Genomic DNA, 21,268 nt, shown 5'->3' with positions numbered 1-21,268 from the left:
GAATAATCACTTCTATAATGTAGTTCTCTCTGTGGCTGCACATTATTCTTGTCTAATTTTCAGTTTTCTGATCTCAACCCTAGTCATGCTGCAGTTTGGAGGAGCATCTCCACAACCAGCAGGGTCGGCAGCCGTACCTCCTCGCTGTTGGGCGTCAGAAGAGCAAGATTGAGAGCTTCTACATCAATGGATAAGCGTCTCATCCCATGCAAGGCAAACCGCTCCCTCGGGGCATGTGATGAACTTTTCAAAGCACATTTTGTGTTTAATTTGTCTTACGATGTGGCACTTGTGAATTTTTACACATTCCTGCAGACAACAGTGTATAACATTGATGTGGGGAAAATGAAGGAGTCACCCAGAGTTAAAGACTTGAGAGTGAGACTGCTTAACCAGCCTGTAGCACTCTCACTGAGTAAGAAGCTATAACAATGTTGACCTGTTTCATGTGTCAGAAATATTATCCCAGCAGTCAACAGTTGATTTCACATTTAAGAGTTGAACATGGTTACTATTAGAGGTCGACCGATTAATTAGGGCCGATTTCAAGTTTTCATAACAAATCGGTAATCGGTATTTTTGGGCAACGATTTGCCAATTTTTTGTAAAAAAAAAAATTCAAACCTTTATTTAACTAGGCAAGTCAGTTAAAGAACACATTCTTATTTTCAATGACGGCCTAAGAACGGTGGGTTAAGTGCCTTGTTCAGGGGCAGAATGACAGATTTTTACCTTGTCAGCTTGGGGATGCAACCTTACGTTAACTAGCCCAACGCTCTAACCACCTGCTTTACGTTGCCAAGATAAGTTGCTAGCTAGCATTAAACTTATCTTATAAAAAACAATCAATCATAAACACTAGTTAACTACACATGGTTGATGCTATTACTAGTTTATCTAGCCTGTCCTGCTTTGCATATAATCGATGTGGTGCGCATTCGCAAAAAAGGACTGTCTTTGCTCCGACGTGTACCTAACCATAAACATCAATATCTTTCTTAAAATCAATACACAAGTATATATTTTTAAACCTGCATATTTAGTTAATATTGCCTGCTAACATGAATTTCTTTTAACTAGGGAAAATGTGTCACTTCTCTTGCAAACAGAGTCAGGGTATATGCAGCAGTTTGGGCCGCCTGGCTTGTTGTGAACTGTGAAGACTATTTCTTCCTAACAAAGACAGCAGACTTCGCCAAACGGGGGATGATTTAACAAAAGCGCATTTGCGGAAAAAAAGCACAATCGTTGCACGACTGTACCTAACCATAAACATCAATGCCTTTCTTAAAATCAATACACAGAAGTATATATTTTTAAACCTGCATATTTAGCTAAAAGAAATCCAGGTTAGCAGGCAATATTAACCAGGTGAAATTGTGTCACTTCTCTTGCGTTCGTTGCACGCAGAATCTGGCTTGTTGCGAACTAATTTGCCAGAATTTTACGGAACTATGAAATAACATTGTAGGTTGTGCGATGTAACAGGAATATTTAGACTTATGGATGCCACCCATTAGATAAAATACGGAACGGTTCCATATGTCACTGAAAGAATGTTTTCGAGATAGTTTCCGGATTTGACCATATTATTTTATAGTTAAGTCTATGATTTGATAGAGCAGTCTGACTAAGCGGTGGTAGGCAGCAGCAGGCTCGTAATAGTCAAAGGTATATGGTTTAGAGAGAAATAGTCGACGCGTCATAATTCCTGTAATAACTTACGGCTGAACTTGAAAGGGGTTCCTTCGTTATTTTACCGTTCATGTCTTCCATAGAGAATGTCTTGATCTACTTCAAATAAGGTCTGTGTTTTGTGCTTAAACCGCCTCGGCGTTTTGATACCCGTGTAAATCTCACTAGGTAACATTTGTCAACATATTTTCATAAATCCACTCAACAAAATTTCTTATCTTCGCTTATATTGATCAGAGTTATATCCTATGGATATCTACACAGTTATAAAATTGGCAAGGTGGTGTAAGCCTAAACCAAACACAGACCTTACTTTAAGTTAATCTAAAAATATCTTATGGAATAAATGAAGGAACCGCTTTTCAGATTTTGCTAGAAGGTGTCATGGGAATTATGACTCGCACTTTGGTAGTCAATTCTTACCATGCCCATTATTAAAATAGAATTTCCTGCATATAGATCCTCCAATAATCGGTATCGGCGTTGAAAAATCATAATCAGTCGACCTCTAGTTACTATCCTGGACCCAAGTTCAAATTGTTTTGTTCTCAGCAAGGCTGTAGGCATCAGTTCCTAACATACAGGTTTTCGGAAGCACCTTAATAGTGTTCATAGTAATGTTCAGCAAATTGCTCAAACTTCAACTGTTGCATGTTCATCTAGTGAGCCAGTTGCAACTTCATCTCAGGCACATGCTTTGAAGGACACATTTAATCCACAAAATCAATGTAGCTCTTCCAGTGTTTATTCTGAGAGCAATGATTCAGGACTTACTAAAGATCCAACTAAAGAAATGTGTGCATCCATCGTGGCCAAATTACAGGGGAGTGGGATTTCCAACAGTTTGGTATCCTCAATTGTAGGAGATTTGGAAGAACTAACAAGTGAGATTCGCTCACTAGCAAAGCATACAGCTCTTTCTGCTTTACCTATAACTGACCCCAACATATGTGATAAATGAATCTTTTGAAGATTATGAAAACCCGTTCACAAATCTAAATACAGAATGGAAACAAAACAAATACTACCACCAAAAATGGGGAGTTGTCGAGCCAGTAGAAATAACACTGGGAGTGAGATATGACAACAGGCGAAATCAGAAATCCGGTACTTATGATCAAGTACCTGTGAAGGATACTTTTATATATGTGCCAATTTTAGAAACATTGAAGTTCATGTGCAGAAATCCAGACATTTGTGTTTTGCTAAAGAAAGAGTGTAGATCAGAGCCTGACACTTATACTGACTTTTTTGATGGTAGTTATTTTAAAACCCACCCTTTGTTTACAGCTAATAGACATGCATTACAAATCCAACTATACTATGATGATTTTGAAACAGCCAATCCCCTTGGCTCCAAACGTGGAATGCACAAAATTGGCTCTCTTTATTTTGTTGTAAGAAACTTTCCCCCAAAATTTTATTCAGTTTTGATGAACATTCATTTGGTAACACTTTCACACACAAGATCTGCACAAGTATGGTTTTGATGTTATACTAGAACCGTTGATAAATGATTTGAAAAAACTAGAAAGCCAAGGGCTAAGCCTTCCATTTTCAGATGAGCAGGTATATGGTACAATCTGTCAGATCACTGAAGATAATCTAGGGATGCACACAATTCTTGGTTTTAATGAGTCATTCAGTAGCCATCATTTCTGTCGCCTTTGTTTGATTTAGAAGAATGATTGCCAAACGGTATACAGTGAGGATGATCCTAAGGTGATCCTTCGTGGAAAAGATATGTTTGAAATGCATTGCCAGTCTCTCCAGGAAAACCCACAATTGAAGTCACTTTATGGTTTGAAAAAAAGATCTACACTTAATTCATTGAAGTATTTCCATTCATTTGATATCATGCATGATCTTCTTGAGGGTGTGGTTCAGTATGAGATCAAATTGCTTTTTGGTTATCTCACATAACACTTTGTCAGAACAGGACTTGCTTTCCAGGATTTATGGTTTTGATTATGGTTTTTTGGACCGAAAAAAATCGTCCTGGAGAGTGTTGGCAATGGCATTGGTTTGAATTCTATTCAGACATTATGTCTTGTGAAAAACATACCACTGTTGTTTGGTGACATTATTCCTGCAGGAAACAAAAACTGGAATGTTACTGTTGTTACTTCAAATAATCAACAGTTTTTTCACCTTCTCTCACTCTAGGTATGACAATATATTTAAAGTATTTGATTGTTGACCACCACAAACTATTTAAGCACTTGTATCCACATAGAAACTTGATACCTAAGCATCATTTTATGATCCATTACCCATCTTCTATAAGGAAAATTGGCCCCTTAAACCTCATACACCACGTATATATTGAGGCCAAACACAAGCTGTTTAAAGATTGTTTTAAACATTTCAAAAACATAACCAAATCACTTGCTAAAAAGCATCAGATGGCCATTGCTTATCACTGGGAAACCTTAACCCTCAAACAAAATGAGTATGGGCCAATTAAATCTTCTCTTCAGAGATGAGAATATCGTCAACAATGAAATGCTTGAAACGATCTTGTCAAAAGATGTTCTCAACTAGTTGGTTTGAAGTTGATGGTGTAGAGTATAAAGCTGAACTAGTTATTTGCAGTGCAATGGAAGAAGACATGCCAGTCTTTTGTCAAATAAGTGATGTACTTTTGGTTGAAGATCAACATTTTTTTTGACAAACAAGCTATTTACAGAGAATTTTGATGACCATCATCATGCATTCAGAGTATTAAGAAGTATGGAAAGATGTCTACTAAAAATGTCTGAGCTTAAATTTCATAAACCGTTTGATATTCAAAGCTCATACAATGTTTCAGATGAAAGTATGTACATTATACCTTCACTCACAATGTTTTAATTCAACTGACTGCAACAGAGAAAAGGCACAAATAAATGTTTTTGACAATGATTGTTTATTGTAATTAATTCTTATTAATATAAGTATATATTAAATTAATTAATAAATAATATTGAATAAATTAACAATTCATTTTAACATCTTTTCAGTGTAGATAATTGACACTTTAGGGAGTGAAATTAACACTACACAAATAGTTTTAAAAATTTAACTCGGAGCAGTGTTAGTTGTCTAATCCCTTAGTGTTACTTTAACTCTGTTTTGCGAGTTAAAAAAGTAACTCTGGCAGAGTGTTATATGTTTAACTATTTTGAAAGTGTTAATTTAACTCTGGAGAGTGTGGACCTATATAAACCCTCAAAAAGTGTTGAAATCAACTCTGTGGGAGTTAATTCAACACTGATTTTTTTGCTGTGTGACAACAGTTGGTGCGATTATTCACAAATGGAAGAAACACAAAATAACTGTCAATCTCCCTCGGCCTGGGGCTCCATGCAAGATCTCACCTCGTGGAGTTGCAATGATCATGAGAACGGTGAGGAATCAGCCCAGAACTACACGGGAGGATCTTAATGATCTCAAGGCAGCTGGGACCATAGTCACCAAGAAAACAATTGGTAACACACTATACCGAGGCCCGCAAGGTCCCCCTGCTCAAGAAAGCACATATACATGCCCGTCTGAAGTTTGCCAATGAACATCTGAATGATTCAGAGGACAACTGGGTGAAAGTGTTGTGGTCAGATGAGACCAAAATGGAGCTCTTTGGCATCAACTCAACTCGCCGTGTTTGGAGGAGGAGGAATGCTGCCTATGCCCCCCAAGAACACCTTCCCCACCGTCAAACATGGAGGTGGAAACATTATGCTTTGGGGGTGTTTTTCTGCTAAGGGGACAGGACAACTTCACCGCATCAAAGGGACGATGGACGGGGCCATGTACCGTCAAATCTTGGGTGAGAACCTCCTTCCCTCAGCCAGGGCATTGAAAATGGGTCATGGATGGGTATTCCAGCATGACAATGACCCAAAACACACGGCCAAGGCAACAGAGGAGTGGCTCGAGAAGAAGCACATTAAGGTCCTCGAGTGGCCTAGCCAGTCTCCAGACCTTAATCCCAAAGTAAATCTGTGGAGGGAGCTGAAGGTTCAAGTTGCCAAACGTCAGCCTCGAAACCTTAATGACTTGGAGAAGATCTGCAAAGAGGAGTGTGACAAAATCCCTCCTGAGATGTGTGCAAACCTGGTGGCCAACTACAAGAAACGTCTGACCTCTGTGATTGCCAACAAGGGTTTTGCCACCAAGTACTAAGTCATGTTTTGCAGAGGGGTCAAATACTTATTTCCCTCATTAACTTCTCTAGGGTAGGGGGCAGTATTTTGACGTCCGGATGAAAGGTGTGCCCGTAGTAAACTGCCTGCTACTCAGGCTCAGAAGGTAGGATATGCATATTATTAGTAGATTTGGATAGAAAACACTGAAGTTTCTAAAACTGTTTGAATGATGTCTGTGAGTATAACAGAACTCATATGGCAGGCAAAAACCTGAGAAAAATCCAACCAGGAAGTGTGGAAATATGAGGTTTGTCGTGTTTCAAATCATTGCCTCTACAGTGACTTAGGGTTCATTTTGCACTTCCTAAGGCTTCCACTAGATGTCAACAGTCTTTAGAACGTTGTTTCATGGTTCTACTGTGAATGGGGAGAGAATAAGAGGTCCTGGAGTCAGATGACGGAGAGAATGACATGAGTTCAGTGGCAAGTGCTCACGTGAGAGTTAGCTGTGTTCCTTTTCTTTTTTGAAGACATTGGAATTGTCTGGTTGGAATATTACTGAAGATTTATGATAAAAACATCCTAAAGATTGATGCTATACATCGTTTAACATCTTTCTACAAACGTAAATATAACTTTTTTTGACTTTTCGTTGTGACATTTTGCGCACGCTTCCTGCATTTGGAGTAGTGGACTAAACGCGTTAACAAAAAGGAGGTATTTGGACATAAATTATGGACTTTATCGAACAAAAAACAAACATTTATTCTGGAACTTGGATTCCTGGGAGTGCATTCCGATGAAGATGAAGACATCAAAGGTAAGTGAATATTTATAAGGTCATTTTTGTCATTTCTGTTGACTCCAAAATGGCGGGTATCTGTATGGCTTGTTTGATCTGAGCGCTGTACTCAGATTATTGCAAAATTTGCTTTAGCCCTAAAGCTTTTTTGAAATCTGACACAGCGGTTGCATTAAGGAGAAGTGTATCTATAATTCTTTGAATAACTGTTGAATATTTTATCAACATTTATGATGAGTATTTCTGTAAATTGATGTGCTCGTTCACCGGAAGTTTTGGGAGGCAAAACATTTCTGAACATTACACGCCAATGTAAAATGGGGTTTTTGGATATAAATATGAACTTTATCGAGCAAAACATACATGTATTGTGTAACATGAAGTCCTATGAGTGCCATCTGATGAAGATCAAAGGTTAGTGACTAATTTTAGCTGTATTTCTGGTTTTTGTGACGCCTCTCCTTGCTTGGAAAATGGCTGTGTGGTTTTTCTTGTCTAGGCGCTGTCCTAACATAATCTAATGTTATTCTTTCGCTGTAAAGCCTTTTTGAAATCGGACAATGTGGTTGGATTAACGAGAAGTGTATCTTTAAAATGGGATATAATAGTTGTATGTTTCAGAAATTTGAATTATGAGATTTTTGTTGTTTTGAATTTGCCGCCCTACTATTTCACTAGCTGTTGAATAGTGTGTCCCGCAGGTGGGACGCTAGCGTCCCACATACCCCAGAGAGGTTAAAATGCAAATCAATTTATAACATTTTTGACATGAGTTTTTCTGGATTTTTCTGTTGTTATTCTGTCTCTCACTGTTCAAATAAATCTACCATTAAAATTATAGACTGATCATTTCTTTGTCAGTGGGCAAACGTACAAAATCAGCAGGGGATCAAATACTTTTTCCCTCACTGTAAGCTTATGAGGCTTTTATAAGTTACATTCTTCAAGAATCAATGGGTACATAATATTTCATTCATTTATTAATCAAAAAATGATGTAGCAACTGCAGATTATCCCTTTAAAGTGGCTGATGCTATTGGTTTTGGCATTTAACTATGATTTTGCAACTGTTAGGCACATTCTCAAAACCTACATTTTTGGTGAGCAGTGGCACAAGCAGGATCCCTTGCATAATCCTTAGTTAATTCTATCTTTAGGTGAAAGTTGAGCCATTTAGAGTATGGTTGATGGGAAAAGGACAGGCCCTAGGCCTTAGGCCCTGGAGGCACTATCAACATTTACAGTAGAGGGTGTTAACTGCAAACAAACAAAAATATTATGATTTGAAATATGAATCATAGCTACATTTCTGGAGAGGCAGTTGGCAGCAGCATGTCAAAATTAAAGTTAGGCCTATGCCTGGTGAACTTTTAACACAGATATTTGCATGAGTGAGGTTTGCAGGCCATTGAGCAGTAGGTCTCCCCTGCGAGAGGCCCAGTGACACACCATGTGTGACAAGGTGGAGGTGAAGTGAAACTATGAGCAGGCGATGTTTATCTTGGTCCGTGATCACAAGGTGAGAAAGTTAGCGGATGTTAGGTGTTGACCGGGTGGTTCTGCTCTTCCAGAGAAGAGGAAGTGTTTCAGACAGTATTGTAGTGCTTCCCCTAGCATCACAAGGTAGAAGTAGCCACTAGACAGTACTGTAGTGCTTCCCCTAGCATCACAAGGTAGAAGTAGCCACTAGACAGTACTGTAGTGCTTCCCCTAGCATCACAAGGTAGAAGTAGCCACTCGACACCTGACGTGTTGGCAGCAGCCCTGACCATAGTTCTAAGTTCTTTAGACCTCACCCTTAGAAAGAAAGCTGACATGGAGATCACCTGTATAGAGACCATAGTAACCTGAGTTCTCATTCCTGGTCCTAACTCCAAGGTACCCACAGGGACTGTGCAGGCTTTTGTTCCAGCATTGCACTAACACAACTGACTCCACTAGTCATCAAAAGCCCAGTTGATTCATTGAATCAGGTCTGTTACAGGCGGGAACTCTCAAAACTGGGCTCTTGGGCCTAAATTAGATACGGTGAGAGACCCTGATTGTCTTGGCTCAGGCACAACTATGTGAGCTTATCAACAGTGAAACCTCAGCAGAGTGAGTCTGGGCCAACATGGACAGTCAGGTAGACTAGACTTTAGTTGTCTCCTGGGTGACGAAGTAACAGAGTCTGATGTAAGAGCAGGGTTTCCTTGCAGAGCATTCAGACTGGAGCGTGACTGGAATGTGAACTGAGCCAGGCAGCGTGAGGGAATGTCAGACACACTACTATCAGCGGGACCTGCTGTTGGGTAAAAACTACTGGAGGTGGAGAAAGAGAGGAAGGGAGTGGGGTAGAAAGGTAGAGAAAGGTGAGCGGTAAGAAACCGGTGAAGCAGGTTGAAGTTGGGGAGAGGTCCTATGCTGACAAGGTACTGAGATGGCGGCCTTAGATCAGGGTTTCCCAAACTCGGTCCTGGGGGCCCCCCCCAGGACCCTTTGTTTTAGCCCTAGCACCACACAGCTGATTCAATTAATCAAAGGTTGATGATGAGTTGGTTATTTCAATCAGCTGTGTAGTGCTAGGGCAAAAGCCAAAATGTGCAACGGGGTGGGGGGGCCCTAGGACTGAGTTTGAGAAACCCTGTCTTAGATGACCATAGAGCCAGTGACTGAAACACCGAGTGATCATGGAGGATAGACAGTTGGAATAGTGACTGGCTGTAGACTGAAAATGATCATGGTCTTGAATGGACAGTCAAGGGTATTACTGCACTATTGGAGCTAGGAACATAAGCATTTCTCTACACCCACGATAACATCTAAATGTGAGTGACCAATCAAATTAGATTTGATGGCAGGCTGATAACAGCTCTCTGTGTGTGTTGTCTGTTCTGATGCCAAGAACACAACAACCACAGCTTCTCGCTTTCATCTCCAAACCACCATGATGTGACAGCTGGTTACCACGGTTACTGCAACTGACAGGTTAAATTACCACACTGTGTGTGTGTCTGCATGGTGACAGACTCTAGCTGCTCTGGTCCCTGCCTTCACATTACATCACTTATCCTTAGCACATAGGTCATTCGTTTTTATCTAATCTTCATAGTTTCAACATGATCAAATATGTTTCTACCTGATAAAAAAAAAAGACAGCAGGACACTAACAAGGTTAGCGTGACATGGATACTGCACTGTGCAACTCTGCATTTTTCAGGCTCCTGAGGCCAAACCACACATGGCCAGAGAAGTGGATCCATTACAGGCCCGATGCACAATGCACTCTTTCTCCCTCGCACACAGTATACTCAACACACATAAACACCATGATATCATTTTCAAGCCTATCACCACACCCACTCAAACTGTCCTCTCCCTATGCTGTGCACACACACACAGTGTTGATGTGTAATATGAATGAGTGTGAGTCACTCTCTCTGATTAAACGCAGCAGTGCAGGCCCAGAACTGTACTTGGCTCAGAGACACTGGGTGGGATGCAATGTGACTGGTCACTGGAGAGTATGGCAACAAATAAATAGAATCCAATTATCTCTAACGTTTCATTTTCAGAATTTGGAAATAGTAGACAGCAGGGAAAAAAATTATCACTAGGCAAAAAATGTTTAACCCAATCCATTTTAAAGCTGTCTCTAGTAGCAACCAACACAGACAGACCAAAAGGGGAAACAGACATTGCCATGGTGACCATGGTCATTTTTTTGGTGCAAAAAAAATAAATAAAAAAATCTTCAACAAACACATCATTCCTGCTAAACTTATAGCCCCCTCTGTCGGGCCCCCTCCCCAAAACAAAAACACAGCCTTTCAAGGAGATGAAATACTCAACTCTAAGAGAGAGAGAGAGAGGGAGGATGTGTCTCAAATGGCACCCTATGTAGGAAACCCGAAATGCACATCCTGGTCAAAAGTAGTGCACTACATAGAGAATATGGTACCATTCAGACAAGAGAGATGTGACCAACAAGTCTTCGCTTTAACTTTTCCCTTTTTGTTTTGCAGCAAAACAGTCAAGGTCACTGTTCACCTCCAAATATGGTCGACTGATAAACATAATTATTTATTTTTTATTCACTTCCTTCGCAGTCGTCTGCGCTTGTCTCTGAGGTCTGTTTCCTTCTCATCCTACTCTACTACTTTCTGGCCATGACCACCCACACGTGTGAACTTTCCAATGAATCTAAGCACTGTGAAGTCAGAGGTCAGACTTTTTGTCTAATACCAAACTAAGGGCCTGTTCTGCATCAGACTTCTCCATTTGATCTCCTGTCTTTTCTACATTACCGGTATGCAAATACAGCAGCCTACAGTATCTACCTGCCCTTTCTCAAAGCCCTTAGTGCCTTAGTCTAGAAAGAGTGTTTTGGCTTTCACGTATCTTGGACGGGGTCAGGTTTGGGGAGAACTGATCTTGCAACAGTTCATAAGCGTCACATTCCTTGTGGAGCATGGCACACACACACATTGAACTACTCACGTAAAACACACTCTTGGCCAGCCAGCAGCAGCACAGTCTGTTAGGTGACAAGCTACTAAACTAGAGTTGCCCACATATCACATTTACATCACAGCTGTATGCAGACAGACTAGGGGGGAAAGGATCCAAATATCTCCAACTTTAATCAGTGACATTCTTCAGCATGTTAGCACAGTGCTATGCTAACAGCAATAGCCTACAGTTTTTAGGCCTGTAGTGGTTAGTGACTTCTAGAGCAGGGATCATCAACTAGGCTAGGGTGGTATACCGTATGACGGGATGGTTTTTCAAACTCTTTGAAGTTTAATAAAGTTTAAATATTTATTGGTGCGGTCTTTAAAACTTCTTCAGGCTAGGGTCTATTTTTCCTCCACTTCCTGTCTGACTGACGTGCCCAAAGTAAACTGCCTGTTACTCAGGCCCAGAAGCCAGGATATGCATATAATTGGTACCATTGGATAGAAAACACTTTGAAGTTTGTAGAAATGTAAAAATATTTTATGAGACTATAACACAATTGATATGGTAGGAGAAAATCCAAAGAAAAACCTACAAGAATTAGCTCTTTCAATGAAAAGCTATGGGTCCTATGCAATTCCAGCTCCCTGATTGCAATTCCTATGGCTTCCACTAGATGTCAGTCTTTGTTCAAGGTTTCAGGCTTGTTTCTTCCCAAACGAGGAAGAATTTTGAGTTTTGGTACAGGGAGTCAGAGTTGGAAATCAGTCTGTGCGCGTGCGACGAAGAGGATGCGCACTTGCTAATTTAGCTTTTCTATTGAACATACTTCTTTCCATATGAAATATAATAGTTTAATTACATTTTAGGGTACCTGAGGATTAAATAGAAATGTAGTTTGACCTGTTTTAACAAAGTTTAGCGGTAGCTTTTTGGATTCCTTTCTCTGCAAGTTGAACAAGTGGATTACTCAAATCGATGGCGCCAACTAAACACACTGTTTGGGATATAAAGAATAATTTTATCTAACAAAACAACCATGCATGTTGTAGCTGAGACCCTTGGGATTGCAAATCAGAGGAAGATTTTCAAAAAGTAAGTGAATATTTAAATCGCTATTTGTGATTTTACGAAGCCTGTGCTGGTTGAAAAATATTTTGATGTGAGCCGCCATCCTCAAACAATTGCATGGCATGCTTTCGCTGTAAAGCCTATTGTAAATCGGACAATGCAGTTAGATTAACAAGAATAAGCTTTTAACCGATATAAGACACTTGTATGTACCTGATCCAGTCTGTAATAACAACATGTTTCAAGCAAACCATCATGGCCCAAGAACGCCAAAGTAAACTGTCTAAATTATATATTTTTGTTTTTTGACTAGGCAAGTCAGTTAACAACAAATTCTTACTTACAATGACGGCCTACCCCAGCCAAACCCTAATGACGCTGGGCCAATAGGGTGGTGCACAATGGGACACCCAATCACGGCCGGTTGTGATACAGCCTGGAATCGAACCAGGGTCTGTAGTGATGCCTCTAGCACTGAGATGCAGTGCCTTAGACGGCTGCGCCACTCAGGAGCCTAAATGACTACTGCCCGTAGCACTCACACCTGCAGCCATGAAATGCTTAGAAAGGATGGTCATGGCTCACAACACCATCATCTCCAATTCGCATACCAACCCATCCAGGACCTCTAGAAAGGCCAAAGTCTCCAGACACCCAAGTCATAGACTGTCTAGGACCAAAAGGCTCCTGAACAGCTTCTACCCCCAAGCCATAAGACTGCTGAACAGTTAGTCAAATGGCTTCCCAGACTATTTGCATTGACCCCCCTTTTTTCTGCACTGACTCTCTTGCACTGGCTCTAAGCACACTCACTGGACTACACACACACACACACACACACACACACACACACACACACACACACACACACACACACTGCTGCTTCTAGTTTATTATCTATCCTGATTGCCTAGTCACTTTCACCCTTACACACATGCACATATTACCTCAACACGTTGACTTTGTACCAGTGCTCCTTGTATATAGCCTCGTTATAGTCATTTCATTGTGTTACAATTTCCTTTTTTTATTTAGCTTATTGTTCTTACTTTTTAACTCTGCATTGTTGGGAAAGTGCTCTTAAATAAGCATTTGCCAGTGAAGCCTATACCCATTTTATTCGGCACATGTGACAAATAAAATTTTGTGAAACCTGTGAAAGAAAAAAAAAAAACAATGTGCCAAAAAACAATCATTTGGCTACGTGGGTTTTGACTCATCGTTACCGCATACATTACATGGGGACGTGCAAATTCCCGAGCATCATGCTCTCTCCCTCCTCTGTGTAAAGAAATTTGACTGCAACCAAACACAGCACACACAAATTGTACCAGGAGGCAGGACAGAAAACAGACTGTATTTCCCTGTCATCGCTTGCTTTGTGACTGACAGGCACCTATCCTATCAATAGATCACTGGAAGATGCAGATCTTTCATTCTAGCGGGCGATGGCTTGACGGACTAGAGAATTGAAACTTAAATGAAAAGTAGCCTACTTAATACAAAGGCAACCGTAAACAGGTCGTCCCCCACGAATGATGCAGCGGCCCAATTCGGGACAATCCTTGTAATTTGGTAAATGACAAATCTCTATGGCATGATGCATCATTCATTAGGTACTAGTCTGGAAAATATTGCGTCGAGAGACCTTTGTCCAAAGATGCCACATATCAAGTTTGGTGCAGATCGGTCATTAGGTGCCAGAAGAGTAGTGTTTTAAGTGTTTTTCAAGAAATTCTTAACCATAATGGCGGACCTTATGGGACATTGAGATAAATTTGTTCCTTGTGAGGAGAGGGACATCTGTACCAAATTTCATGACTTTAGGTCCAACAGGGTGATGGGCGTGACCTTTCAAAGTTTGCATTTTCAATATCGTTATAGCGCCACAATCTGGCAAATTAGTGTACTTTTGTAAATGCCATATCTCTATGGCAAGACGCATCATTCACCAAGTTTCGTCAAAATCGTGTCAGCGCTGTCAGATATCACATGTGACTAACGTACGGACAAACACACAAACAGCCGGCTGAAAATGAGTCTGTAACCGGCTGATTAGCCGCCGGCCGGCGCTACTGGAAAATGCTGCCTAGTAGACAGGTACAGAGACACAGAGAAAAGAGCCAGTGGACCACACTGAGGAACACAGTACATTTGTATATTAACAGACAATCATATCTGGAGTGACCTACAAGGATGGGTGCATACAAAAAACAGCAGGGGTGGGGGGGGTGAACAACACACAGTAATAATCTGGAACCCAGAAATCAAACAGCTTTCCCTGGGAGAGGGAAGGGGGTGGGGTTGACAACTGTTAAAAAAAAAAAGTTAAAAAAAAAAAAATGTAATCATCCATTCACCAGAGATGAATAACCATCCAATCAGGAGCAACCTTTTCCAGCCCAGGACAAATCAGCATTGCTTCCTCTGTCCCTTTCAACCAATCAGATGCTGTGTGTGGGATTAGGCCAAACACAGTGGGACACCAGATTACAATTCCTTTCTTTGATGGCGACGATGAAGAAGGGGAGGGGGTCTTGATCATAGATAAACTGTACTGGCCTAACAGAAAATCTAGTCCCACCGCTCATATACCCTGGGGGGGGGGGGATTGGAACGATTACTCCTCTAATCCCAGGCTGACTGGGAACAGGATTGCCCCAGTCCTGCCCTGAGGGGTAACGGCAGGAGGAGAGGAAGGGTGAGGGGGATAAATTCTCCAAATTCCTTGGAAGACCATTAAAGCAAAGCAGGGCTGGTAATTGCCAGGGACCTCACGATAGAATAGTATCACAATATTTTGGTGCCAATACAATATGTAATGCAATTCTAAACAATTGACTCCCTATTTAAAAAGAAGATTGAGTACAAGCTATGAAGGAAAAATACTGGAGTATTGGTGCAGGTAAAGCCTACTAGCGCAAAAAAATAGTGAAATGTGCAACGAAATAAGATGTATGGTCAACTAAGTAGAGGTCGACCGATTAATCTGAATGGCCGATTAATTAGGCCCGATTTCAAGTTTTCCTAACAATCGGACATGGGTATTTTTGGACACCGATTTGGCCGTATTTATTTTATTTTTTTTTTTACACCTTTATTAAACTAGGCAAGTCAGTTAAGAACACATTCTTAATTTCAATGACGGCCTAGGAACGAACGGTGGGTAAACTGCCTTGTTCAGGGGCAGAACGACAGATTTTTACCTTGTCAGCTCGGGGATTCAATCTTGCAACCTTACAGTTAACTAGTCCAACGCTCTAACCACCTGCCTTACATTGCACTCCACAAGAAGCCTGCCTGTTACACGAATGCAGTAAGAAGCCAAGGTAAGTTGCTAGCTAGCGTTAAACTTATCTTATAAAAAACAATCAATCATAATCACTAGTTAACTACACATGGTTGACGATATTACTAGTTTATCTAGCGTGTCCTGCGTTGCATATAATCGATGCGGTGAGCATTGGTGAAAAAGGACAGTCGTTGCTCCAACGTGTACCTAACCATAAACATCAATGCCATTCTTAAAATCAATACACAAGTATATTTTTAAACCTGCATATTTAGTTAATATTGCCTGCTAATATTCATTTCTTTTAACTAGGGAAATTGTGTCACTTCTCTTGCAACAGAGTAAATGTATATGCAGCAGTTTGGGCCGCCTGGCTCGTTGCGAACTGTGAAGACTATTTCTTCCTAACAAAGACAGCCGACTTCGCCAAACGGGGGATGATTTAACAAAAGCGCATTTGCGAAAAAAGCACAATCGTTGCACGACTGTACCTAACCATCGATGCCTTTCTTAAAATCAATAGACAGAAGTATATATTTTTAAACCTGCATATTTAGCTAAAATTAATCCAGGTTAGCAGGCAATATTAACCAGGTGAAATTGTGTCACTTCTCTTGCGTTCATTGCACGCAGAGTCAGGGTATATGCAACAGTTTGGGCCTCCTGGCTCGTTACGAACTAATTTGCCAGAATTTTGCGTAATTATGACATAACATTGAAGGTTGTGCAATGTAACAGGAATATTTAGACTTAGGGATGCCACCCGTTAGATAAAATACGGAACGGTTCCGTACTTCACTGAAAGAATAAACGTTTTGTTTTCGAGATGATAGTTTCCGGATTCGACCATATTAATGACCTATGGCTCGTAATTCTGTGTGTTATGTTATAATTAAGTCTATGATTTGATAGAGCAGTCTGACTGAGCGATGGTAGGCACCAGCAGGCTCGTAAGCATTCATTCAAACAGCACTTTCGTGCGTTTTGCCGGGAGCTCTTCGCAATGCTTCAAGCATTGCGCTGTTTATGACTTCAAGCCTATCAACTCCCGAGATTAGGCTGGTGTAACCGATGTGAAATGGCTAGCTAGTTAGCCGGGTGCGCGCTAATAGCGTTTCAAACGTCACTCACTCTGAGACTTGGAGTAGTTGTTCCCCTTGCTCTGCATGGGTAACACTGCTTCGAGGGTGGCTGTTGTCGATGTGTTCCTGGTTCGAGCGAGGAGAGGGACGGAAGCTATACTGTTACACTGGCAATACTAAAGTGCCTATAAGAACATCCAATAGTCAAAGGCATATGAAATACAAATCATATAGAGAAATAGTCCTATAATAACTACAACCTAAAACTTCTTACCTGGGAATATTGAAGACTCATGTTAAAAGGAACCACCAACTTTCATATGTTCTGAGCAAGGCACTTAAACGTTAGCTTTCTTACATGGCACATATTGCACTTTTACTTTCTTCTCCAACACTTTGTTTTTGCATTATTTAAACCAAATTTAACATGTTTCATTATTTGAGGCCAAATTGATTTTATTGATGTATTATATTAAGTTAAAATAAGTGTTCATTCAGTATTGTTGTAATTGTCATTATTAAAAATAAATACAAATAAAAACCGGCCGAATAAATCGGTATCGGCTTTTTTTGGACATCCAATAATCGGCATCAGCGTTGAAAAATCATAATCGGTCGACCTCTACAAATAATATGTAACTGTATCCATTTTTATCCCCATCACTAGCTTCTAGAAGTGGGTCACTGAGGTCAGGCTGCAGGGCCCTGGGGCACTCGTCTGCCTCCTGAATAAGGAGCATTCATTACAGCAGACCGACAGCGATGAAACAGTCACACGCACACACAAGCACACAGCCCCGGGCTGGGGCAGGGACATAAACAAAAGTCCTTCACTAGAAGAGCAGTAGGCTTACATCCAGGTCAGAGCAGGGACCAGAGAGTCACTTTACATAATGTCTGCAGGGAGAGAAGTATCCGGCACAAGCCCTGAGAGACACCAGATCAGCCAGTACTCAGTGTAGCTTCACACTGAGACAAGCAGTGTCTGTTTACAGCCTAACAGACAGAGAAATGGTAACGTTACCAAGATACCATGGCATGACGAGTTCCATGGTAGAGACATTCCAACACACACACACCTCTGTCCCCCTTCCAGCAGCACCCCCATCCCCTATGAAGGACAGATTGTGAGGTCTATTTCTGGAGGTCCTGCTCTAGAACCTGCTCTAGAACCAGGGAGGAAGTGGAAGCCCACAGATCAAGACGAGAGGAGTGCTGGCAAGATCCCAGCACTCCTCTCTCTCGTGTCCTTTTCCGCTGCATTAGTTGTTGTGGTGTTTCAGTCTCACTCTGGCGGTCTCTAAATGTAAAGCTAATTCAAATCGTCCAGCAAAACGTAGGCATATCTATGCACCTGACCTAAAGAAGCAGTGGGTGAATCTCCTGGCTGTCAAAGACAAGAATGCTGCTCACTTGTCGCTGATAGGTATTTCGTTTTATAATGAATTGGACAACACTACAGTAGGTGGCATTCTTCATGCTTCTCTCCTCTATACAGATCTGTGTACCTCTAGCTGGGCTGCATGCTGTTGTAAAGGGAGCGGAGTCACAGTGCTGAGCTCTGGTCCAGGCTCTCTCACTGTGCCAGAGCTGTCACTCCTGGGTGAAAAACAACTGCTGTGCATTCTGTCTAGTCCCCCACTGCTGCATACACAAACAGTAACACTCCTCCAACTGCCTGGGAGGGAGGTAGAAAAGGGGTCAGAACGGAGAGCAGTGCGTGTTGCGGCTGATAATGGAATGAGGCCCCTGGCTTCTACAAAATTACATACAGCTCCCCACCCACATGATAACACCCCCCCCTCCCCCCCCTCCTCTCCCAGTTTTCATAGAACACAGACACACAACAGAGGGACAATCTGGATTCTCGCTCTAAACACATCTCCCAAGAGTCCTCTCTCCTATTTCCTGTTTGGGCCGGGAGCCCTGCGGACGGAGTATCCGATTCGCCGCAGTGTTCTCAGCACAAAAGGGGACGGCTGTCAAAACAGAGCTACACAAGAAACCCCAGTCAGGCTGACCACACCCCGGCCATCTTGGCTCCCCATGTGAAGTCTATCTGATCAATGAGAGTTTGGGTTGAGCACAACTATCAGGCTACCTGACACCTTAGTGACTAATGGGGTGTGTGAATGGGAGCTGTAGGCAGCGGTCATCAGAGCAGGGGCGTGCCCTACAACATTGACTGTAAACAGTACAGTAGCAAAACCTGCCCCACAGGGTGCAGAGAGGTCTTGTTTCTCTGGATATCCTCTTCTAATAATTCAACTGGTGAATGCTTTACATTGTACACTGTCGACTCTAATTCTAAGCGTGGTCACATACAATTAAAAGGATGGGTGTAAGCAGGTAAAAGCTTTTCTCCATGACCAAATGTTATGTTGATGATGTAATCACCCAGGAAGCATCTTTAGAAATACAGTGATGTTTCAACAACTCAGACAGTGGAAGTAACTTGCAAACACAGATGAGCTCACACACCCAACCTGTTAGTCAGCAGTTGTGAAACATTCCAGGCCTGTGTAAATGTGTGCCAGTCAAAACACAGATGAAGCAACACCTCCACACCTGTGCTTTCAGGACATGGCAGGACTACAGCTCTGTCAAAATGTCAGGAAGCACCAAGCTCTCTCTGGTATGCGAGAATGACGTCAGAAGACAATGCCATTGCCCCTGGGAGCATGCATCAGCCTAACAGAATGAAGAGTATCAAACTGGAGTATCGATCTGATTGCAGAAGAGTGGGTATCCTCTTTAGGTAATGAGTATGGGGTCAGTGTTCAGGAACAGGGAGTAAGACTAAAATAAGCTTGTGTTGCTGAAAAGTAAAATGTATACTTTAAAGAATAAAATGTCAGATGCAATTGTTGCAGCAAGTTATTTACTATGCATGTATTTATTAAGCATTGGGCTGCTGTAAAAGGGTTTCAACGACAGACAAATCATAATCCCTGAGTCTTGTTTTTTTATTGGGTACGGAGGCCTCGTTTCTCCTTGATCACCTCAGCACTTGGGGTTTTACTGTCTGCTTCCCAGATGCTTTACAGGCAGAGTCTGCATTCAGCAGCAAGAACAGCAGGGTAGATACAGGAAGGAGAGACATTCTGCAGTGTGTGCAACGTCCACATCATAACATCCTGCCACTCAACCTTGCAGGGATTGGCCCCCTTCAAAGACAGACATGCATTAAATGTATGCAAAGAAAAACAAAATGTTCATTGTCCAACCTCAACTTTCCAACCAAGAAATAAGTACACAAGCCAGTTCTTGCTTGATTTTAGACGCTGAGGACTTGTCATGCTACGATGTTTCTGCATGCTCCATCTAAATAAGTCATAAACAGAATCCATTCTATAAATAAAATACGTTACAAGTTTCCAACTAGCTTAATATATTCATCGGATAAGGCGGCTTTAATATTTCATGGTGAACAGGCCATTATACCGCACAGATCTAGGACACCGCACAAACCGGGGGGGGCGTCAGATAACGGTCCCAAACGCTCAGCGTCCGAAACAACACAACAGGAAGAAAACGGAGCATCTACTGGGCTCCGTTCCGGCCGCTCTGGTTCAAGTGGCTTGGGGAGGGGCAAAGCCATTCTAGGTTAGTCCACAAACAAAAACAGACAAAGAAAACATCCAACAATACTTCCATTTCTAAAACATACGTTAGTTGTTCACAAGCATTGGCAATACAAATAGTACGCTTATCAAGCAAAGATTTGCTTTGCTTCTCAGAATGACCAACTGGTCCTTTTAATTTCAACCTCATCATGTAAAATCTCGACATGAACGTGTGACTTTTGCTTTACTAGCTCATTCATGTTAGCTTGGCGAGAGGTGACAGAAAAATAGTTTTGCTTTAGTTAACTAACAAGTTGATTTAATAAATCCGTATTAACTAGAAGTCTACTCTAACCAACGCCGCCAACACGTCGTTAGCTAGCAAGCTAACAAGAATCCTCCACCAAGCTAGTTAGTTGCAATTTCAGTTATTAGTTAGCTAGATATGACTATGAAAATTATGAATGACAGCAAAAAAAATGGAATGCAGACATTCACTCAAACTCTTTCCTCGTGGTTTGAAATGACACCAGACGAGAGGCCTTTGACATCCGCGATTTCTAGTTCAGTGCCCTGCCGGATAAGACACCCCACAGCTGTGGGACGCCGTTTTGTCCCAGCCCGGCCCGTCCCCGCCTCCCTTTCCTCCGCCTCCTCCTGTTTACTAGGGCTGAACCGCGGCTAATACGCTAGCATTAGCTAACTAGCACTTAGGAAAATAGCTAGCCCAAAACTCACCTCTCTTATCGAGGTCGTAACCGACCACCACGAAGTAGTCGGCGAGCCTGGCCATCTCGGAGTTCACGGAGACAGGCCTTTATTGCGGTATCCTTTCCCTTTACCGTCGATATTCCATTCACATTCTGTTGGCGAAAGACACATCTCGGGCGACAGAAGCATCCTTCCTGCTGTATCCTGCCGCCATACTGTCAGTATGCCTTGAGCTGACAGCGAAGTGTGACGAGTCTGCGCACTGGGATACTGGGAGGGGCGCACGGCAAGAATGTCCCACAACGTCCCATTAATGAATGTAGTTGGGTGTAGATCTCTTGCAAAAAAAACTATAACCACTATTGCCTACAAATGCAACACGTTGCTAGCTAGATGCCGACAATTATCTTACTGAAAACATGCAATATTTGCGGTAGAATGATTCTGAACAATTAGTGTGTTTAGCATGCATCAATAACATCGTG

General features: G+C 41.7%; 1 protein-coding gene across 12 annotated transcripts in view; it reads right to left on the bottom strand.

Moving 5' to 3' along the window:
• The window catches only part of LOC106609364 (myotubularin-related protein 5), a 90,598-nt gene extending 69,551 nt beyond the window's left edge, over positions 1–21,047 (bottom strand). For all 12 annotated transcript variants that reach the window (XM_014208124.2, XM_014208131.2, XM_014208127.2 and 9 more), the window contains exon 1: positions 20,811–21,047. In XM_014208124.2, the coding sequence (XP_014063599.1) occupies positions 20,811–20,865 (55 nt within the window). In that variant the 5' untranslated portion in view covers positions 20,866–21,047. The remainder of the gene's footprint in view (positions 1–20,810) is intronic.
• Positions 21,048–21,268: the final 221 nt, after the last annotated feature.

This window comes from Salmo salar, chromosome ssa07, assembly GCF_905237065.1.
Source record: "Salmo salar chromosome ssa07, Ssal_v3.1, whole genome shotgun sequence".
Lineage (NCBI taxonomy): Eukaryota > Metazoa > Chordata > Actinopteri > Salmoniformes > Salmonidae > Salmo > Salmo salar.
Note: the sequence above shows the minus strand (reverse complement) of the source record. Positions and strands in the feature narration are given on the sequence as shown.